The sequence below is a fragment of the Rhinopithecus bieti genome, unplaced genomic scaffold (genome assembly GCF_001698545.2).
Source record: "Rhinopithecus bieti isolate Rb0 unplaced genomic scaffold, ASM169854v2 scaffold_6380, whole genome shotgun sequence".
NCBI lineage: Eukaryota > Metazoa > Chordata > Mammalia > Primates > Cercopithecidae > Rhinopithecus > Rhinopithecus bieti.
The window spans coordinates 4,573,979-4,596,625 of NW_016806642.1; the positions used below are offsets into that span (position 1 = coordinate 4,573,979).

General features: G+C 45.4%; 2 protein-coding genes across 5 annotated transcripts in view; one reads left to right on the plus strand and one right to left on the minus strand.

Annotated features, from left to right (window-relative positions):
* Nucleotides 1–16,911, plus strand: part of JAK1 (Janus kinase 1) — a 128,253-nt gene extending 111,342 nt beyond the window's left edge. For all 4 annotated transcript variants that reach the window (XM_017877191.1, XM_017877189.1, XM_017877192.1 and 1 more), the window contains 13 exons: nt 2,851–2,994; nt 3,786–3,873; nt 4,880–5,007; nt 5,626–5,761; nt 6,299–6,450; nt 8,906–9,056; nt 9,169–9,263; nt 10,723–10,915; nt 11,622–11,746; nt 12,120–12,292; nt 13,941–14,058; nt 14,644–14,754; nt 15,504–16,911. In XM_017877191.1, coding sequence (XP_017732680.1) covers nt 2,851–2,994; nt 3,786–3,873; nt 4,880–5,007; nt 5,626–5,761; nt 6,299–6,450; nt 8,906–9,056; nt 9,169–9,263; nt 10,723–10,915; nt 11,622–11,746; nt 12,120–12,292; nt 13,941–14,058; nt 14,644–14,754; nt 15,504–15,599 — 1,710 coding nt within the window. In that variant the 3' untranslated portion in view covers nt 15,600–16,911. The remainder of the gene's footprint in view (nt 1–2,850; nt 2,995–3,785; nt 3,874–4,879; nt 5,008–5,625; nt 5,762–6,298; nt 6,451–8,905; nt 9,057–9,168; nt 9,264–10,722; nt 10,916–11,621; nt 11,747–12,119; nt 12,293–13,940; nt 14,059–14,643; nt 14,755–15,503) is intronic.
* The window catches only part of RAVER2 (ribonucleoprotein, PTB binding 2), a 98,761-nt gene continuing 93,021 nt past the window's right edge, over nt 16,908–22,647 (minus strand). Inside the window, exon 12 of the mRNA XM_017877271.1 lies at nt 16,908–19,219. Coding sequence (XP_017732760.1) covers nt 19,073–19,219 — 147 coding nt within the window. The 3' untranslated portion in view covers nt 16,908–19,072. The remainder of the gene's footprint in view (nt 19,220–22,647) is intronic.

The following is a 22,647-nucleotide window of genomic DNA, read 5'->3' on the forward strand; positions in this document are numbered from 1 at the left end:
ACCTTCTGTGGTGAGGGAATGCTGAGGGGGTGGCAGGGCAGGAGGTGGCTCTCCACAGGGGAGCATGGCCATCACCCCTCGCTGCCTGCAGCAGGCTGTGTGACCGAGCACCTCCAGAGTTCAGTCCTGCACTTTCTGATGATGCTTCCAGAAGGAGCAGAGCTGGGGAGGAGAGAACACAGGGAGGGAACAAGAGGACATGCACAGTCTAGGCCTGAAGGAGAGCTATCTGGAGAAACAGATCCCAGCCTTTGGAGGCCTTTTTGCCCAGAATCTACAGGGGCTGCCCTGGAGCTGTTGCTGGTGGTGTGAGACCCAGGGAAAGCCCACTTTCTGTTCTGCCGCCGCACCCTGGCCTTGTTGCATAGAGCCACGCGTTGGGGTATCAGGGAGATGGTGTGGCAGCCTTGGAGGGAAGCAAGCATGGTGCTGCTCACCACCTGGGGAGATAGCAGCACTTTGGGGGTGTTGGAGGGTGGGGCGGAAGCTGCCTGCTGTGAAGGAGCCCGGGGAGAGTAGCACACGGGGGTTTGTTACTTTACCTTTTTCAATGAGTCCCTGAGATTGTTGGGTGGGGCTTGAGGGAGTGGAAATCCACAGCTAAACTGCCTAACTTCCATCGTGGTACATTTCTTCACCAAAGGGCCATCATTGTTCTCTATTCCTCTTGTGGTGTCAGAGCTATGTCCTGAGATTACAGTCACCAGAGCCACAGTTTCATAGCCTCTTTTCTGTGTAGAACTTACATAGTCCGTGGGGCCTGCCTCCTTTCCCTCCCCTCAAGCCTCCAAGCAGGTAACCACCATCCTCCATGCCTTCCACATCCACTTAGCCAACAGAGATCAAGCATTACATGTGCCATGCACGATTGCTGCCTCAGCAGGCTCCTGTCTATTTTGAGGGGGTAATCACATTCGCAAGAGTCAAGTTCCAAGGTAGGGAAGTACAGGAGGATGTGGACCTAATCTTGAGAGGACAGAGATGGCTTCCTGGAGGAAATGGTATCAAAGCAGTGTCCCAGACCAGGCACAGTGGCTCACACCTGTAGTCCCAGCACTTTGAGAGGCCAAGGTGGGAGGATCGCTTGAGCCTAGGAGTTCAAGACCAGCTTGGGCAACACAATGAGATCCCATCTCTACTAAAAATAAAAATGAGAAAGTTAGCTGTGCGTAGTGGTATGAAGCTATAGTCCCAGCTACTCAGGAGGCTGAGTTGGAAGGATTGCATAAGGCCAGGAGTTTGAGGTTGGAGTGAACCATGATTGTGCTGCTACACTCCAGCCTGGGTGATAGAGCAAGTCCCTGTCTGGGGGGTAAGCAGGGTCTCATACTGGAGGATGAGCTCAAGTAGCTAGGCAAGGTGGAGGGAGCAGCATCAGAGGAGGCTGAAGTGGGCCATATGGGCCTTTGTGGGGCCCTGCAGAATCCTGACAGCATATGGTATCATGACTTGGCCACGGGAAGAGCAATTATTCTGAAAGCATATGGCTTTTACGGGATGTTCTGGGAATACAGCTTCCCATAACCTTGATGGATCACTTCATGACAGATGCAGCTTTAATGAATAGCCAAAGACCTTGCCAGGATACAGCAGACAGGGTGGATGCATCGCCATTCGGCTCTGACAGATGACAAATGGTGGCATTTGTGCAAATTAATATACCTGATTAACAATGGTGTATGTTCCTGTGGGGGATAAGACTGATTCCCTAGGTATAAGCTACAGTCCATTTTCTGCATTTCCAGGGGGTCCTCAAATAATAGAATAATGGACCTTCATTTTACAAGTTTTGTGGGGCTAATGTCAACAACTTGACAGTGCCTAAGTTTCGTGAATCCCATTTCGATTTACAAATATTAGGAATTTTAAAATCAGAATTATTGCAACTTGAACTGGAAGGGTCCTCAGAAATAGATCATGGTGCAGCCAGGGCTTTGCACGATCATCTCATTCAGTCCTCCTGCCACTCATCCGGGGGTGTTGTTCCCTTTCACATGTCAGGAAATCCAGGACACATCGCCCTGGTCTCCACCATCATCTTCACATTGCCATCTCCTCTGTGAGGTTGCCAGGGCAAATGCAGGTGTACTTTGCACCACTAACTTTAAATCCCAGCATGCATGCATACACATGAGCACACACACTGGATAGATGGATGGGAAACACATGGTTCCAGTGTGAGAAACTGTGCCTACCTGTGCCAGAGGGCTTCAGATAACACATGGGCCCACCAGATGGGTTTCTCCCGCCCCTGTATGCCTGAATCTGTATCAGGAGCCTCCGTCCCTGTTTCCTGGTTTGATTCTTATCACAGCCCTATGAGGTCAGTACCATTATTACCTCCATTTGCAGAAAGTGGGCAGAGATTTCCCCCATGTCACATGGCCAGCGGGTAGTAGAGCTGGGATTTGCAAGCCTCTTCACAGGGTAGCACAGCCTGTGAGTAGAGGAGCTGCCTGGGGGCTCCTGTCTTGAGTCTTCTCTGGAGGCCTGGGGTGGGACCCATGTGGCTGGCCGTTGATGGCCCTGTTTGCAGTGTCCTGACAGGTTAGGACTGTGTTTTGGCCAGAGGCTGTTCCTGGGGGTAGAAAGCAAGGAGCCGTTTAGGGAGTAGGAGGACTGTCTCCTGGGGCCCAGCAGATGTCACCACTGTGTTTGGCAAATAGCTTGTTGTTTTCTCAGGAGACCTGACAAGGACAAGGTGCTGGGGACCATGAGCTGGGGCAGGGAGCCCTCTTGCCTTTGCCCCATCCCACTGATAGTCCATGTTCCCACTGAGGAGCCATTCCCAGACGGTCCATCACTGCAGGGCACAGAGAGGTCACCCCAGCCTTCTGCTTCCTCCCTCAGGGCGAGCACCTTGGGAGAGGCACGAGAACACACATCTACTCTGGGACCCTGATGGATTACAAGGATGATGAAGGAACTTCTGAAGAGAAGAAGATAAAAGTGATCCTCAAAGTCTTAGACCCCAGCCACAGGGATATTTCCCTGGCAAGTGTCTTCCTCTGAACTCCTCCCCTCCCCTCTCCCGTTTCCAGGGCCAGTGGAACACGATGGGTTGAGAAGAACCCTTGCACTTCTTGTGGCCCAGTGGTTTTCAAACTTGCCTTTTACTCAGAATTTTTTTCTCCACATATGATCTTAGTGGACCCTGTGTGTAGAGTGAGGTGGGTTGAGCAGCTCCTCACACTCATCCTGTGCCCTCCCTTCCACCCCCACCCCCCCCACCTTTCGTAAGGACAGGTCCAGGTGGCCATGCTGTGGAGCCCCAGGACTGGCCAAATGGTTCAAAGTTCCTGATACAGTCCATGGCTCTCAACGCACAGTCTGGAAAATTAAAGCCCAGAGGAGTAAAAGGACTCACCCAGGATCCCACAGACTGTTAGAGTGACACAGTCAAATATTGAAAAGAGATCGGCTGCCTTCATTTTCCCTTTGTTCCAGCATAGTGCTAAACATGGGTATTTCCCAGAGCTGAAAGGAAGAGAGAGAGGTGGGCATGAGTATCCAGTGGGAAAATTCTTAGCCAGCTTCTCCCACCAGCCCTGCTTTGCATCCTGTTAGGTTTTCTAAAGAAATCTCACATCCCTGCCAGATTGGCCCAGAGAACAAGGCTTGGCAGTGCCTCTGGACAGTCAAGGCCAGGGGATTGATGTTCAGGGCCTGGGGTGGCGACAGTGGTGAGCTTCCCTGGGTCCACTGGCTTTTCCCTCAACAGAGCCCCTGGGGAGCAGCCCCCTCCAGGCTGGCCTGAGACATTCGTGTATCCTGCTTGCCTACAGGCCTTCTTCGAGGCAGCCAGCATGATGAGACAGGTCTCCCACAAACACATCGTGTACCTCTATGGCGTCTGTGTCCGCGACGTGGAGAGTAAGTGTGTTCTCTTTTGAAGGGGTGGGTGGCCTGGCTGGGGAGCCTGGGTGCTGTGGAGACGGTGGGGGCTCTTCCCACCCTCATGTTGCCCAGGCTTCTTGCCTTTCTTTGTGCTGTTGAGGAGTTTGAGGGACGGAGCAGATGATTTGCTTAAGTTAGTAGTGGAGGTGGAACTAAAACCGATTGCTTTTCATTCACTTGTGTAATGTTTTCTTGTCAACGCTGGCAAGAACCCTACACTGTGCTAGACCTGGGAGGCTGAGGTGAGTGAAATGAGGTCACGGCCCCAAGAGTCAGGCTCCAGGAGCTCTGGGCAGGTGAGCGAGGTGAGCGCACCCCATGGGCAGCAAGACGCTGGCCCCTCGAGTGGACTGGCCTGCCTTTCAACCGCAGGCAGGCTTGGCCCTTTCTTGGTTGTCAAGCCACTGAGCTGGTGGGCCCTTGGGCTGCTGCTGCACACTGAGATGGAGGGGTGGCCTTGGCCGCTGAGTTCCTGACATATAAGTTTGGAAGAAGAACGATTTTTTTTTAAAACCCCAAGTGACTTCTTCCCTGTGAAATCCGACAATGTGAACTGTTCGGTGTACTCACACAGGAGTCCTGTGGAGAGGGAGTTTTGCTGTGCGAGCGGCCTGACCTCGGCATTGCAGTGCGTTGTAGAACAGCAGCAGTGGCGGCGGCTGTTCCCAGAGCCCTTGTTCTGTGTCAGGCCCTCTGCCAAGGCTTTCCATGCCTTGTGACATTGAGCCGCCATCTGTTATTACAGATGAGGGAATTGAGGCTCAGAGAAGTGTCACTTGCTCAGTGCCACCCATTTAGAAGAAGAGCTTGGGGTTGAACTTGGCCTTTCCAGCTCTGAAGCCCCTGTACCTTTGCACCCCCCAAGGATATCTGTGTACTCTGAGGTCGAGTAGTGTTCACTAAAGTGGGCTGTTGTAAGGGGATGAAGGAGAGGACTGTCCCATAGACCAGGTTCCAGACATGGCTACTTTTGTGCTTATAGATATCATGGTGGAAGAGTTTGTGGAAGGGGGTCCTCTGGATCTCTTCATGCACCGGAAAAGTGATGTCCTTACTACACCCTGGAAATTCAAAGTTGCCAAACAGCTGGCCAGTGCCCTGAGCTACTTGGTAAGAATGTCCTGATGTCCATAATCGTCCCACCAGAAACCAGAGTGTCGTGGGAGGGGTGGCAGGAAGGAGGTGCTAGCCAAGCAGCTGGAGGGGCCTGTTCTTGGGTTCCATGGGTCCAGGGCTCTGTGGCTGGACAAAGGTGTGCCTGGTGCTTACTGAAGACGGTCATTTGGAGCCATTCCCTGTGCTCCATGGTTCTGTTTAGTGGGAAATGTTAGCACGTCAGAGGACCGACCTGCATACTGCAGATGGCAAGGCTGAAAGCAGTGCAGTAGGTGTTGAGTGAATGAGTGAACTGCCAGCCTCTATAGCAGCTGACACGTGTGGAGTGCTCACCATGGCTCAGCTGTTCAGGTGTTTCACAGATTCTCATCAGTGTCATGCTCATGAAACTCAGTGAGATACGCCCCACTCTTTAGCCACATTCAGTGATGAGGGAGCTGGAGCCGAGGGGCACCTGTGATGTGCCTAAGTCACACAGATGATTGGTGGCAGGGCCAGGCTGTCCGGATCTGGCTGTAGCTGGAGGTAGGAAGAGATGGCCTCAGGGACCAGGGTTGGAAATAGAGTACAGGAAGGAGCAGCCTGGTTAAACTTGCCCTTTTTACTCTGCAGGAAGATAAAGACCTGGTCCATGGAAATGTGTGTACTAAAAACCTCCTCCTGGCCCGTGAGGGCATCGACAGCGAGTGTGGTCCGTTCATCAAGCTCAGTGACCCTGGCATCCCCATTACGGTGCTGTCTAGGCAAGGTGTGTCTCCCCTCTCTTCCCTCTGGCCCCATCCTGAGTCGGGGCAAGTCAGCAGAGAGAAGGGCTGGGCTGGGGTTGGTCTCCTTTTAGAGAGTCATTTTTTTTTATTTTTTATTTTAGTAGAGACGGTTTCACCATATTGGCCAGGGTGGTCTTCATCTCCTGCCTTCTCTTAAGCCCTTGAACAAGCCCCCTTTCGTCCCCCTGCCCTGGGTGATGGTGCCCACCCTGGGATGTTTTGCTGATCCTGAGGCCAGGGTTTCAGAAGCCTGGCTCCACACGACCCTTCTGGGGAGCTTGGAGGCAAGGACCCATCTGCTGGCTATGACCCAGATTGATGTATCAGAAGTGCTGGGTGAGGCTTGGAGGCCTGCACACCTGCAGAACCCCCACGGGACTCATGTGGCCATGGGCCACGTTTGGACACACTGCTTGAAGTAGTTCCTTCATTGGCTCACTGTTCCGGCTGCAGTGACAGTAATTGAATCCCCAGGAGATCCTAGAAACTTCTCTGTCAATGTGTCTGTTGTCTTCCAGAGTGCATTGAACGAATCCCATGGATTGCTCCCGAGTGTGTTGAGGACTCCAAGAACCTGAGCGTGGCTGCTGACAAGTGGAGCTTTGGAACTACGCTCTGGGAAATCTGCTACAATGGCGAGATCCCCTTGAAAGACAAGACACTGATTGAGGTGAGCAGGTGTTTCCCAGGGCATGAGGCAAGTGAGGGCTTTCAGGCACTCATGGACTTCCCAGGAGTTGTCAGAAGCCTGGCACTGTGGGAAGAGACGGGCATAGGTTTGAATCTCTTCACAGGCCTAATGGGTGTGTGACCTCACAAATGTAACTGAACTTCCGTGAACCTTAGTTTCATCATCTGTAAAATAGGGATAATCAGTAACTCCTTGTAGGGTTTTTGTGAAGATTAAAGAATGCATAGAGAGTGATAGGCATACAGCACAAGCTCGGTAGATGTTATAGTATTATTTATCTGAGATTTTAAGCGCCTGTTATTCAGCAAAATTAACACGCAAATATGTATGGAGTTCCTATCTTGTATTAGGCATCAAGCTAGGGAAAAGCTGGGGGTTCACAATGAAGTAAGATAGAGGCCTTGCCTTCTCTTGAGGGCCTTAGGGTATGGTAGGGATTTAGGCTAAAATAACAATGGTAAGAATTCCAGAAAGAATACCTGAAAGTGTCACCCTAAGAGCCCTGCAAATTAGGTAGGAGGGTGTCATTACCCTCATTTGACAGATCAGGTAACTGAGACTCAGGTAGCCCCACTCACCTGGGTTCCTCAGCTAGAATGCAAAACAGGTTAGGTGTGGACCTGTCCTCCAAATGTACCTGTGGAAAAAGTAGAGACTCTGACTCCAAAGGGGTAAAGTAGTAAAAATCACAATGAAAGACCACTGTCCCTTCATCTCAGTTACTGTGATTGGAATGTGCTCCGGATGTTTAGAGGGGCAGCCATCAGTTTCGGCTGTGAGAGCCTGGTTTCAGTGCTGTGCCAGGAGCCTGGGTAGTTTGGTGTGCCTCGCCTTGAGTATCTGGAATGGGGAAAGGAGTAACAGTGATCAGGTGGGAAAGGCCATTTGGGTTCAGATGTTTAAAGTCCCTGATTCCAGGCTGCAGAGCCTACATTTTCCTGGGGGTGGCCTGGGACAAGGCAGGATTTGGGTGGAGGAGGGAGGGGCTTGGAGGTTGGCCTTGGGATGTTCTTCTGGATGCAGTAGCTGGGATGGACAGAGGAGAGACCTGGAGGCAGACAAGGGCCCTGAGGCTCTCAGCAATGAGAGCCCCACATCCAGAAATAGCAGCAGGAGTCCAGAGTGCAGGGTGGGAGATATTGAAGAGGTAGAACCTCTATGACTTGCCAGTTAAAGATGGTGCAGGACTTGGGAAAGGATCTTAAACCCACGGGGAAACCATCGGATCTACAGATCTGCTATTTGGAATTTTCAGCCGAGGCTTTTGGGAAATTCATTTTTATTTTTGACTTCCTTGAATCCTTGGAAATGAAACAGCATACCCTCTGTCATCAGCCAGTATTTATTGAGCACGTGCTGCGTACCCCAGGCTGAACAGCATACAGGGTGGTGTAAGGAAGGACCCGTGTCTTTGATAAAATAGGGGTCTCTCTCCACCTAAGTCCCCTTGGGTTAGATGGCCTTTCTGCAGGCTGCACTGACGCAGCGATGTGTGAGTGACACTCAAGGACAAGAGCAGCTCTCAGCTCCTTAATTCTAGTCCTCCCTCCTCCCTGTCCTCTGGGGCCTGCCCACCCCACCCCACCCCAGGGCCCATGGGGACCAGAGAGGAACTTAGTACCCTTGGAGTCCAGCTACAAAGTAGAAACTGGAATGCAGTAGTTTCACTTCATCTTCCAAAAGTAGCATAAGTTCTTTGTTTCTAAAGTTTAAAGTAATAAACAGTTGAAGAAAATTTTAAAAATGAAACTGTTAAAAAAAGAAAATAGCAATCACTACATTCTTGTCATCCCTGACCACTGTTAACACTTCAGCATTTTGTCTTCCAGCCTGTTTATATCTCTTTTTTAAACAAAATTGGGGCCATGCTAGATAGAGTTATATAAAATTCTGAGTTTTTTCATTTAATACTATGAGTGCTTTCCTGTGAGATTAAATCATAATTTTTAAAAATTTAACATGAGTTGTTTTGTTTAATTTACTTGACTAAATTTATATTTGGCATTTAAGTTTTCAGATTTCCAGTGTTCTATCTAATTCTGCAGGGAACATCCTTATACATAAGTATTTGTTCATATCTGCTTTATTTCTGAGTCATTCAGTCATTGAAATTAATGCATCAGAGGGTTTAAAGAATCTAAAGATTTTTGTACATGTTGCCCAATTGTATTCCGGAAAGGTTGCATGCCTTTACTTGAATGAAGCTCTTTGGGACTGAGCTATACTGCCCAGTCTCCTTGAATTTGGATTATTCAGTATTAGGACTGTGATTTCCCCTTCCAAGAAGAAGGCAACAGTAACAAACATTTATGAAACTTACCTGTAAGTGGAGATGTTGAGAATCGAATGAGGAACTGGCACTTCCATCTGACCTGCGGCTGAGAAGTTTGTAGGTGGTTCCTTTGGTTTCTTCTATGTGTCCCTCTTGTTGCAGAAAGAGAGATTCTATGAAAGCCGGTGCAGGCCAGTGACACCATCATGTAAGGAGCTGGCTGACCTCATGACCCGCTGCATGAACTATGACCCCAATCAGAGGCCCTTCTTCCGAGCCATCATGAGAGACATTAATAAGCTTGAAGAGCAGAGTAAGACCTGCCATGTGCTGCTTTAACCCAGCCTGGGGAGAAACAGGAGCCTGGGTGGCAGTCCCTGGCAATCGCCTGCCTTTCACTCTTATTTTCTTTTCTCTTCTGTTAGATCCAGATATTGTTTCAGAAAAAAAGCCAGCAACTGAAGTGGACCCCACGCATTTTGAAAAGCGCTTCCTAAAGAGGATCCGTGACTTGGGAGAGGTAAGTTACACCCGTGCTTCTTGCTCCTGACGGCAGAGCCCTCCGCCATTCACAGTGCCTCTGTCTGCACATACAGCTTCTCTCCATCCTTTTCATTCTGGGGCCAGGTCCATGAGCAAAAGCACCTTACTGCATTTGGGGGCCACTTTCATCACAAGGGATTGTGTTTTTCTCCATGTGACACCCGGGCACGGACGGAATGCATGTCACCGCCTGCACGCACGCTTGTGTATGCACACGGGACTCTGGGCAGCTCCCTTGAGAGACTTGATTTTTCTCTACAGGACAGAAGAGAATGGAAAGAGGGATAGATGGGGGAGTAGGTATAGATATGGTGGAATAGGAAAATCCCTGCCTCTGACTTTCCTGGGCATATATATCCTGTAAGCTTCTTTCTTTTTCTCCTGCCCCAAGAGACAGGGTCTGTCTGTGTCCCAGGCTGGAGTGCAGTGGTGTGATCATAGCTCACTGCAGCTCAACTTCCCAGGCTCAAGCAATCTTCCTGCCTCAGCTTCCTGAGTAGCTGGAACTACAGGCACATGCCCCCATGCTGGCTAATATTTTTTTATTTTTTCTTGTAGAAATGGGGTCTTGCTATGTTGCCTAGGCTGCTCTGAAACTCCTGGCCTCAAGCAAGGAGGCCTCCCAAAGTGCTGGAATTACAGGCATGAGCCACCATACTCAGCCCTGTAAGGCTCTTTAAAGGAGGGATAGGTTTATTGCACAGAATCCCAAAATAAAATACCAGCTTTTCTTTGTACCTTAAATGGGAGCTTCCAAACAGTTAATTGTGACTAGAGAAGCTACTGAGATTTGTGTCTTTATACAGATGTTCTGTAGTCTGGTTAATGAAACAGACTTGATACATCTCCAGGATCTGCTGTGTGCCAGCCTCTGTGCCAGGCATTGTCAGAAGCATGGCATCCGTAGTTCCCCCCACCATCCCCGAGGCCAGTTTCTGTATATAGTGAGTGCATCAGGAGTCAGCTCAGATTAGGGGACTTGGCCACTACTGTCGCTGTCAGGTGGCTTGGGTGGAACCTGATCTCACGTCTTCTAAAGACTCCTCATGCAGTTGCTCTTTTCAGCCACGCTGTGGGGCCTGTCCTGTAATGTGAGCCCAGAACTTTCAGAGAACGGCACAGTTGTCCTGCAGGCCCAGAAATAACCTTCATTTCCTGTGGGTTACATGTTCATGGAAGCTGGGACTGATGAGTTGGTTCATCGTCACCTGCTACTTTCCTTGTCTTAGTAACGGAGGGGACAGATTGTGAGGCCAAGAGAGCGCGGGGGCTGGAGCGAGCAGGTACAGTCCAGGTGAGAGGCTTCTGCCTGCAAGGCCAGACGGCGAGAACCCCTGGCCCTCAGGAAGGAATGGCTGTGAGCAGCAAGACTTCTCTGTGTTCTGTGGCCTACGCTGGGGCTTCCTTGATAACAGCACATGCATCTTTCCCTCCAGGGCCACTTTGGGAAGGTTGAGCTCTGCAGGTATGACCCCGAAGGGGACAATACAGGGGAGCAGGTGGCTGTCAAATCTCTGAAGCCTGAGAGTGGAGGTAACCACATAGCTGATCTGAAAAAGGAAATCGAGATCTTAAGGAACCTCTATCACGAGAACATTGTGAAGTACAAAGGAATCTGCACGGAAGATGGTATGTTGTGCAAGGCCGGGGTCTGGTTTAAAGATTTGGTGACTGTCTAGGGTCATGAAGACCAGTGCAGAACAGGCAGCCCGTGGCCTTATCTGGGCAGCTGACATGCTAGCTGGTGGTTCCCACACTCTCAAGGCTTCCAAGTCATATGTACTGTCAAATCCTTCAGCAGCTGCAGGGCTCCTGAGGAGGCCACCCAGGCCCCCTCCATCCAGGGGCTGGTTCCAGCACTGTCTCTCCACGTCACTTGCACTTATGCCTTATGAAACTGAGTCCTACTCCACCTTCACCCACTTCCCTGTTCTGATCCAATACTAGCCAGGGTGTTTCGTTTTCTAGCTGTCTAAATCAAAGTGGCAAGTAATATTTACTAATAATTGTATCTTATTTGCAAGCCAGTATCTACTCATGGTAGTGAAATTGACAGTGAGCTGATAATTTTTGAAAATGATCATTTGCCTGTGGTTTACAGAGCACTCTGACTGTTATCTCAGTGAGTGCTTATGCCTGTGAGGTAGGTACACCAGTGTTACCATCTCCATTCACTGCTGAGGATCCTGAGGCATAAGAGGTCAAGTAACATGCCTGTGATGAAGGGGTGAAGCTGACATCACTTCAGGGCCTCTGTCTCAGATCCTGTGCCCTTGCCTCTCCCACGGTTCCCTCATTTGGCAGCCTCAGACTGATGGGTGTTTTTTCTAAACAGGAGGAAATGGTATTAAGCTCATCATGGAATTTCTGCCTTCGGGAAGCCTTAAGGAGTATCTTCCAAAGAATAAGAACAAAATTAACCTCAAACAGCAGCTAAAATATGCCGTTCAGATTTGTAAGGTAAAAAATAAATAAATAAATAAAGATAGCATGTTATAGATTCAGACATCAGGCGCTCTGTCCTGGGTAATTGGTTTGTAATTTGACTCCAAGCAGGAAAGTTTATGATAATTATACTAAGTTTGTCTTTCTCTGCATTATTTAGATGAAAAGTCAGTCTCTACTAAGAAAGTCAATGGATTTAAATATGGTTGTTTTAATGTATATTTCTTTGAATCAGTTTGGTCTTAATATTCTTGCATAAAAGTCAGAACCAAAAAAATTGTCAGTGATATATGAATGAAATGACATTTCTATTTTCTCTGATGAAGTGATAGATAATACAATCTAAAGTGACTTTATCTATGTGCTTGACTTTACTTCTCTCTGTCAGGGGATGGACTATTTGGGTTCTCGGCAATATGTTCACCGTGACTTGGCAGCAAGAAATGTCCTTGTTGAGAGTGAACACCAAGTGAAAATTGGAGACTTCGGTTTAACCAAAGCAATTGAAACTGATAAGGAGTATTACACCGTGAAGGATGACCGGGACAGCCCTGTGTTTTGGTAACTGAATCAAACCGCCAGGTTTTATCAATGCATCATAGAGTTTACAGTTTTGATAGGCCCTTTCTGGCTATATTAATGTCTCTCATTCCTCTGGCCTAACTCAAGATTAGAGAAGGTTTAGAACATTTGGAATTGATTGATATTTATCTTCAAGAAACACACCTTTCCAGCTGTTTCATTGAAAGCAGCCTAGATAAATGCCTGAGCTTCATAAAACACCGTCTTCCAAGGAATGAAAGAAGTCTAACCACCAGCTCAACATTCCCAGGGCATTCATCTGATGCAGTTCTTAAAACTGTGAGCAGGTGAAGGGGATCTAGTTCCTTTCTTAAACACATCCATGCAGAGGGAAGCTGTAGGACAGAGTGGGCATTGCAGATTCAGGGAACTCCTGGACAGAGCAGAGCAAAACCTGTGGGAGACCTGGCTGTCTCTCATGAATCACCAGAGGCCCCCAGGTTAGAAGACCACACACTGGCTACAACCACGTCTCAGCCGGGAACACTGTCCAGGGGAGAGATTGCTTACATCTCTACTACACCCTGCCACATGACCAGTCAGCACTCCCCTAGGTGCATCCTACATGGACACAAACATAGACCTCTCCCACTTATGGAGCCTAAACGTCTTCATTCATTCATTTAAGGAAATGCATCAAGGTCCTGCTTTGTGCCAGTACGGGAGATATGGTGAACAAGTAGGCCGAGTTTAGAGTTGAACAGGCTAGGCAGCCAATGGCATAGAGCAGGAAACATACAGAACGGGTCGGCCTTGGTTTTCTGGAAGTCATGAGTATTCAGATGAAACCTGAAAGATTCATGTGGGTTTAGACAGATGGTTGCAAGACAGCATGCATGACTAGGAAGAATGAGACAAGAGCAGTTGATTTCCCAGGAACTGAAAGTCAGCGAGGCTGGATCATGGAATAGGTTTGCAGGAGGAAGCTTGAGTCATGGAGCTGGGACTTCATCTCAAGAGCAGTGGGATGCTGCTGGAGGGTTTAAGGATGGAGACTTGGTTTTAAAAAGACCACCATTGAATGAAGGGAACAAGATTGGAGCCAGGGAGTCTGATTTGGCTGCTTCAGCAGCTCAGGCCAGAGCCAGTGACAGCATGAACTAGGACAGTGTCTGGGATAGTGACAGTAGGATTTGAGAGAAGTGAGTAGGTTCAAGGAGTATTTAAGGAGATTGGGTGCAGTGGAATGCCTTCATTTTTGGCTTGGGCAAGTGGGTGTCATTCAGCAAAATAGGTAATGCTGGAAGAGGATTGGGCAGTGACGCCACATTGGGCAGTGAGGCCACTGGTATCTCATTTTGAGCCTGCAGGCAATCAGACCTGGAGCTCATCATTACATGGCCACCTCCTCCCGTACCCTGAGAGCATGTTCTCAGTGAAATGAAGAGCACAGACTTGTGGTATTTTAGGGCAGATGCGTGCTACCGAGAGCCTGTAAAGAATGCTGTACTATAGGTCAGATATGCACCATAGCAGCTTATACATGATACGTGTAAAACATCATCCACACTCAGATGCTCTATTAAATTATAAGAAAAACCAAAGAGGTGATTTTTCAGTTATCCTGTAATGTCAGTTGGAATGTGCCTCCCAGGAAATGAAGTTTTGTGTTCTGCTTCCTTTCAAGGTATGCTCCAGAATGTTTAATGCAATCTAAATTTTATATCGCCTCTGACGTCTGGTCTTTTGGAGTCACTCTGCATGAGCTGCTGACTTACTGTGATTCAGATTCTAGTCCCATGGCCGTAAGTCCTCCTTTTCTCTTCATTTGAATCCAGTACCCATTTAAAATGTGTCCATCCCTCTGCTTGGTTAACTTTTGTTTTTAAATGGAATCCAATCAATGTATTATAATGGAAAGTGTCACTTTCCCACTTAACGTGGTTTGCTACTTGACAGTTATTTGTGGATCTCTCAAGTCTTGCTTTCACAATGAGCCCAGAGTTCCATAGGATGGCCTTGACTCTCAAGGATCTTATCTGTGTAGAGATAAACGGCAGTTTTATGGGAAAATGAGCAAGTTAAGTGGGGTAGCATTGGGTAGGGACCAGCCTTGTCTGCGCCTCCTTCATTCCTAAATCAGATCATTTTCTTGGGACAGACTCCTTGACCAGCACAAGGAGTGGTTGGTAGAGTCTAAGACATTGGTTAGAGACAGATCATTGAAAGCTAATAAGGATTTTGGATTTTTATTTAAAGTTACTAAGGGGAAAAGCCTTTTTATTGCTACTTAAATTTCCAGTTGATTGTAGAAATTTCACCTTAATCTGTTTGGCATTTATGTAAATACATGCAAAGTTAAACGTTTTGTTTGGTTTTATTTCATATAGTTGTTCCTGAAAATGATAGGCCCAACCCATGGCCAGATGACAGTCACAAGACTTGTGAATACATTAAAAGAAGGAAAACGCCTGCCGTGCCCACCTAACTGTCCAGATGAGGTATCTATGAGCCACATCACAGTAATAACACTCCATTTCTATTATGTTTTCGCAGCTTGAGTTATCCAGAAATGGGTAGAGGGGAGAGCGAGGAAATGATGCAGTGAAGTCCTATAAAATAGTTTTCTGAAGCTGAATTTCACATAAGATAACTGAGAAATCGCCTTTGGGGATAGATGATAGCCACCAGTTAGGTTCAGAGCAAGGATTCCCTCCAAAAGCCAGCCCCTCTTTATCCACTTGCTTGCCCCAGAGGGACAGGTTTTGGTGTAGCCTTAGTGTGACAAATACATATAATTGCATTTTTTGTGTGTTAAGTTAGTTTATCCCACTTATTAGTAGCATTTATGGTATGTATTCAGTTTTCTAAGTGAATTGAGCCCTTTAATACTAAAAACTCTTGAGACTGCGTAAGATACACTGAACAGTATGAGTCAGAGAGTGAGGCAGTCAGTCTGGAAAGTTTAAGTCTGAACTGAGATTCAGCTTCACTCTCTAACTGGTTTACAGGAATGACCTGGATTTTACTGCAGTCAGTCAACCCTTGAGCTTCTCAAATGTTAAAATACTATTTATGAACTAGGGTTGTATCCCATTTTCTGTGTTTTAAACTGTTCAAACACTCGTTTTTCTGGTCTTTAAGGAGAGGTCATTTACATTTCCAAAATTATTTTCTTACTCTTGATGTTTCTATATATTTTTTAAAGTTCCCAAATCTAACATTTTACTGTTATTTCTTTCTTTTACAGGTTTATCAACTTATGAGGAAATGCTGGGAATTCCAACCATCCAATCGGACAAGCTTTCAGAACCTTATTGAAGGATTTGAAGCACTTTTAAAATAAGCATGAATAACATTTAAATTCCACAGATTATCAAGTCCTCCTCCCACAACAAATGCCCAAGCCATCTTTAAAAAATTTGTAACGAAAAAAGTTTGTGTTCTGTCCAAAAAGTCATTGAACTCATACTTGAGTACATATACATATATAAGGCACACTGTAGTGCTTAGTATGAATAAGGAGTTCCTCTTTAAATTTGGTACCAGTAACTTAGTGACACATAATAGCAACCAAAATATTTGAAAGCACTTAAGCACTCCTCCTTGTGGAAAGAATATGCCACCATTTCCTTTGGCTAGTTCACCATCACAACTGCATACCAAAAGGGCATTTTTGAAAACAAGAGGAGTTGACCAAAATAATGTCGGAAGATGATTGCTTTTCCCTGCTGCCAGCTGATCTGAAATGTTTTGCTGGCACATTAATCATAACGATTGATGGACCTAGCCCTCAGGTTTCAATATCTATACAGTACTAGACCATGCATTCTTAAAATATTAGATACCAGGTAGTATATATTGTTTCTGTACAAAAATGATTGTATTCTCTCACCAGTAGGACTTAAACCTTTGAGTTGCTTCTCCAGTGGCTTAGCTCCACCACTAGCACCCATTTTTGAGAAAACTGGTTCTACACGGGGGGGATAGCTGTGGAATAGATGATTTGCTGCATGTTAATTCTCGAGAACTAAGCCTGTGCCAGTGCTTTTCTAAGCAGTATATCTTTAATCAGAACTCATTCCCAGAGCCTGGATGCTATTACACATGCTTTTAAGAAATGTCAATGTATGTCCTTTTATAACTCTACCACTTTGGAGCAAGCTATTCCAGCATTGGTTTTGAATGCTGTATGCAAGCAGTCAGGACACCACGTACGCTGCACTGTTCTTACAGTGTTTCCATACTTACCACCAATCTACAAGGATTGATCCCTGTTTTTACCATCACCCTATGGTGCAACACTTGAAAGGAAAGACCCCGCTAGAGGCACTAATGAACTTCAGGATCCACTAGACAGTTTTCAGTTTGCTTGGAGGTAGCTGGGTAATCAAAAACGTTTAGTCACTGATTCAATGTGAACCATTAAGGCCTTTGTGACCAAGAGGAGTCTGAAAATCTTATGCTGTTTAGTATTTGTTTGATATTCTTACTTTTCACCTGTTGAGCCCAAATTCAGGATTGATTCAATGGCAGCAATAAAGTTGCCATTTAAATTTGTTCATAGCCTACAATACCAAGGTCTCTGTGTCAAACCTGTGGCCACTCTATATGCACTTTGTTTACTCTTTATACAAATAAATATACTAAAGACTTTACATGCATATGCCTTTTAATATTAAGATTTCATTTTCAAAGCATTTCAAACAATTTGCTAACATAGAAAAATAACAGTATAGTTTTGGGGGGAGGAGGGGGTGGGTTATGGTCCTTATTACCAACAAACACCAAGTGATTTGCACTTCATTATTGGGCCCAGTGATAATGGGACGCAGGCCAGTATGGATGGCATGTCCACTGTGCCGTAGTCCAGACACCTTTGTTTTACTTCCTTCAACCTCTTCCTGCTTTCACTTTGCAGCTCTGATGCAAAATTCACCATCTTTCCTTTCTTCTGTTTGCACTATAGTGGAGGTGTGACTAAGCACTGAAGAGGCTGAATGCAACAGGAAAATAGGAAGGAGAAGTGCAGGGTGTGAAAAACCCATTAGTCATCTGCTATATAACTGGATGATGCCTAATTTTTATCAGTTATTTATAGGTAGTATACTTAGAAATTACCTTAAACTTTGTAGCTGTCATTTTCCAACAGAAGCTAGTATATGCAATAAATTAGACCAAGTGAAATTCTTTACAAAGCATACAACATATGTACCAATTCTAGACTTCATAATTAAAACAAGATATCCACATCATAGTTAAAAATAACAAGTCCGCAAAGTGACAAGATATTTAATGATCTGACTTCAAAAAGCGCAGGATAGAGATCCCAAATTCCCTATCAGTTAATTACAGTCTTACAACAATAAACAAACTTAGAAATTTCTAGATGGCAAAAGGTTTCTCATGCATTTAATACCAAGGTCTTCAAGAAATGGTGATGTCAAAGTCATATTCCGTAAAGATAAAACTTCTTTCACAAGTAAATTGTGTTAACTGATTTTTCACCCTAATACACCATCAAAGAGTGAGAGAGCAGAGAGTGAGGTATAGCTTATTAGCTCAGAGTGGTTATACATACTGTGACTCCTTAAGACTCCATCAGCAAGTGCAGTATTGACTGCTTTACTATATTGTGGAAATAGGGCATTTAGTGATCAAAATAGGCCCCATTCTAGTCATTAGATCATTACTAGTATATGGTATGAAAGGAGCACAGAAACCCATGGTCCTTTCCACCTACAAGTCTGTCTCAAAGGCTAAAGGTCTGTCTTTAGGTGAATGAAAAGGAATAGTTGCTATTAGAATTAGTGCTATTAGATCAGGGATCAGCAAACACTGTGTATAAATGGCCAGAGAGTCAAAATTTTAGGCCATATGGTCTTTGCAGGCCATATAGTCTCTCTTGAAGCTAATCAGTTCTGCCATTGTAGCATAGGCGTGCCACAGACAACACGTAAATGAATGAGCATGGCAACGTCCCAATAAAATTTATGGACACTGAAATCTCAATTTCATATAAATTTCACGTCATAAATTTTCTTTTTTCCTCCAACCATTTAAAAATGTAAACATTAGTCTTAGCTTGCAGGCAGCACAAAAGTGGGTGGTAGACCAAATGTGGCCCAAGGCTGTAGTTTGCCAACCCCTTTATTAGATCGCCAAAGCTACTTTTCTTAAAATACCTTCTCTTTTTCACAGAAGGTATAAATGGTAAACAACATCTTAAAGCATCGGTAGTACTGGATACCTCTGACATCACTGTCACTCTCTTACTGGGTTTAATTTTGCGTGGCTGGTGTGTGGGTGCAATTGAGTGTGCATGTAGAGCATCTTTATAATATTACCATCAGCACATTTGGTACTTGCACCCTTGTAGTTCTAGGAAAAGTCTTAAAAATCTAAAAATGCAATTCTAGGGAAAGTAAATTGAAATGCACATTGGCTTATAGGAAACTCATTCTTCTAAGGCTCGGGAAACAGCACTGCTTCCCATTTATTGCTTCAAACTTGTATATATGGTGTGAAAATTATTCCCAGTCCTCAAGGAATATTGGAACATTGTTAGTTTCTCCAATGGATTGTAAGTTAGCACACTGATTAAGATGCATCTGACTCTAGTGGAAAATGTCCTCAATAGATGTCTCTTCTTATTGCTATTTTTTATTTGGCATTTCTGCCTGCTGCACAACACAGTTCCTTCTGGGAAATTATAAACCCGTATTTAAAGGATATGGCTAGTTTGAATGAAGTTAAGGCAGCGATGAACAGCAGAGATACTGCAGAGAACCTTAGGGGGTTATTAGGAGAGAGCTTAACTCAGTACACTCGCTTCTTTTTTAAGTAAGTTTCCATGTAATATGCTCCTGTGCCCTGAGAATGCTGGTCAACACATTCCACTGAACCACCTTCTGGGGCAGAGATGAGATATGATGAGCCTCGCTTTTCATTTCTTAAAGATGACACCTATGAGAAAATAAAATTACAGCTAGTTTTAAAATCTAAAGTTGGCTTGTTCATTGAAGATATTTATAAGAAAAGCATTCTACTTTGAGTTGGTAAATACAGAATAACAGGATAAATACCCAAACTCAAAAAATACACAACCCCTTTGTTAAATAAGACTTTTAAACTTCTGTATCAACATCACCTTTGGAACTTCTGCAGGACACACACAAACCAGTCTCACCACCTTCACTCCCAACCCCAACATTCTGGGAAAAGAAAAAAATGAGAGCACTGCGTGCAGTTGCTTCTGCTGATCACAGCCAGTTAAACCCACAGAATCAGAATATCAACACCGAATGTCAATCAAGCTGCATACTGAATTAGATGTTAAGTGTGTCTGGTGACAAGAGGAGTGGTGAGAATAAATCAGTAGGTATAGAAACTGACAAATGACATCAAGGAAAACAACAGGGTACATTCTAGAGAGCAATGGGAAACTCAAGAGCTTTGGTCTCCACAATAATCACCTGGTGAGCATATTAAAATGCAGATTTTCAGGCACCATCCCAGAGATTCTAACCTGAAAGTGGGCCGAATGTCCCCACAAGCGGTCACGGTGATAGCACAGTAAATCAGATGGTGTAGCACTGCTCAGCTTAATGCCTCTTAGTTTTAGCTTTTACAAAAATAAGTGCAACAAGCTTATCAAAGCAGAATTATGTGACTTAATATGCAAGAACTTAGAAATGACTGATGAGTAAAGCTTCCAGCAACACACAGGAGCCTTCTCACGTTGCAATTAAAACTGCAATTATTTTTGAACCAACAACAGTCACAATTTTTAAAAGTGCAGCCAGCCTCAGAGGGAACAGATGATACGTATCTCTCAACTCCTTGCTCAAGTAGTTCTCACTGGTCCATGTTAGGAAGAGGGATGACCAGACTTTGTCCTCTGGTACTTCATTTCAATGTGGCTTACCGTGGGGACAGGCCGATACAAAGCGTCTTCACACAAGCCAGTGTAAAGGAGTGAAGCTGATGGGCAAAGAATCTGGCTTGAATTTCTGCCTCGACTTTTTTTTTCCTAGTAGTAAAGTGTATCTGGGGTTTGTGCTGGAATATGTTGGAAGGGAAGCAGGTGAGAGGGTAGATGAAAGGAGACCGGCCGTAAGTTGATAGTTGTCGAAGCTGAGTTGATGGTGACAAGGGGTTCAGCCCTAGAGAAGGGCTGCTGCACCGCACAGCTTGCTCACCTCTTCGGCGGAGCCTCTGCCCCAAAAACCCTTCCTCCCAGTGTCCAGCCTCTTCATTATTCTCTCCAGCTGCCTTCTTCATTAGGGCCCCTTCGCTGGTAGGTGATCTTTCTGAACGTTGAACCCCAGCCACTAACACCGTCAGACCTTACTTCAGGTATAAAGAATTCTTTTTAGCAGCTTTCCTCCTCTTGTAAGTCATCAGTCCATTCTATAAATAGATTTTCCAAAGACTGGGGGAGGGAAGCAGACAGTTCACTCTGGGATCTGGGATGCTCCTGCTCTTCTCACCCACCTTCCCCAATTCTTCTCGCCATGTAATTATCTATTCTTTCGTGTCCTGGCATGCAGCAAAGCAGCAGCCTGGGTTTCTGTCTTTCTTTTTTTTTTTTTTTTTTTGAGGCAGAGTCTCACTCTGTCGCCGGGGCTGGAGTGCAGTGGCCGGATCTCAGCTCACTGCAAGCTCCGCCTCCCGGGTTTAGGCCATTCTCCTGCCTCAGCCTCCCGAGTAGCTGGGACTACAGGCACCCGCCACTTCGCCCGGCTAGTTTTTTGTATTTTAGTAGAGACGGGGTTTCACCGTGTTAGCCAGGATGGTCTCGATCTCCTGACCTCGTGATCCGCCCGTCTCGGCCTCCCAAAGTGCTGGGATTACAGGCTTGAGCCACCGCGCCCGGCCGGGTTTCTGTCTTTCTATACCATCTTCACTGTCAGAAGCCAGATAGGAAATTTATTTCATTCTTTTATTCAAAGGGCTTCCCAATGGTGCTACACCATTCACAGAACCAACTGAGACCTATGAGATCAGCAAAAAACTTCACTGAGCAGCACAGGAAAATATTAGAACAGGAAATGAAAGTGGGTGTCACTCATCTTACAATAAAGACAAAGCCTGCAAACATTACGTTGAGTAAAATAAGACATTCAAAAAGAGACAGACATGGTATGATTACACTAATGTGAGATATAAAAGTTAGTCCCAGTTATAAAAACAGAAAGTCAAATAATGTTCTCTTCAGGAGCTGAGGGAGAGAGCGGGAAAAGTACAGTTTATCATCAGATTTTCTGTAAAATGAAAATCTAGAGATCTGTTGCAAAATTATGTAAATATACTGAACATTACTAAGCTGTACACTTAAATATTTAATAGTAATTTTATGTTTTTATCACAATTAAAATTTAAACCTTAAAAAAAAGAAAATGGGTTTCACTACAGCCCTTGTGATACTGGGAGAAAGGTAATCCTTCTGATATGCCCTAACAAAGATATCTAACTTCTAGTCTAAGGACTGGTGAATGGGGAATGATGATTTAAAATTTTGAAACAAAGCTCAGTGCTCTGGGAGAAATACATTCCTACATAAGAACCACCACCACCACAACAACAAAACACAAAAGAGGGAAAGAATATAAAGTTAGCAAATATTTTTCCTTCTATTTTGTATTTGCAGGATATAGACATCCATTCCTTCATAAGTTATCTATTGCAGGCACTGGGTTTGCGTGCTATGTTTACCTGGATGAATGAAACTTGGACTATGCCCTCCCATAGCTCATATCCTAGGAGGGGAAGGAAGAGGAATGCAAAACATAATTCTAAAAGGGGACTTCCACTTTGACAAAAGAGAAATAGAAGTGAAGTGCTAAAGCTTTTCACAGACATGGAAAATGGGGGAGGGGCCTGAAAGGTACAGGCACTAGTTTCATGGATGAGATGGCATCTGAGTTAGGATTTGGAAGTGAGGTCATATATGGACATGAGGAGACAGGCAGTGACCCTTCCAGGAGAAAGGCAGGGCCTGTGCGAAGGCAAATGGCAAAAAAGCCAGGCCTGTGATGGTAGCAGCTGGCAGGCAGAAGAGGGCAGTGGCAAATGAGGTTGAAAAATGAAGCTGGACTCAGGGAGGGCTGGAATGCCAGGCTAAGGACTATAAACAGGACCATACCCTTGATCTTGGAATATGGCAAGATTAATAAGCAGGGTAAAAAGTATGGCAATGAAGGAGACAGGCATTATTAGGTTTCACCAGGAGGCTATTGAACTTCTCCCTTCACATGCATGTGAGCAAACACACACAGATTACATGTGATTTAAGACTTGATTTAAAATTTAGCATGAAACTTTCAGATGAGACAGAACAAAGTGGTATACTTAGAAAATCTGAAAACAATTTTTTTTTTTTTTTTTTTTTT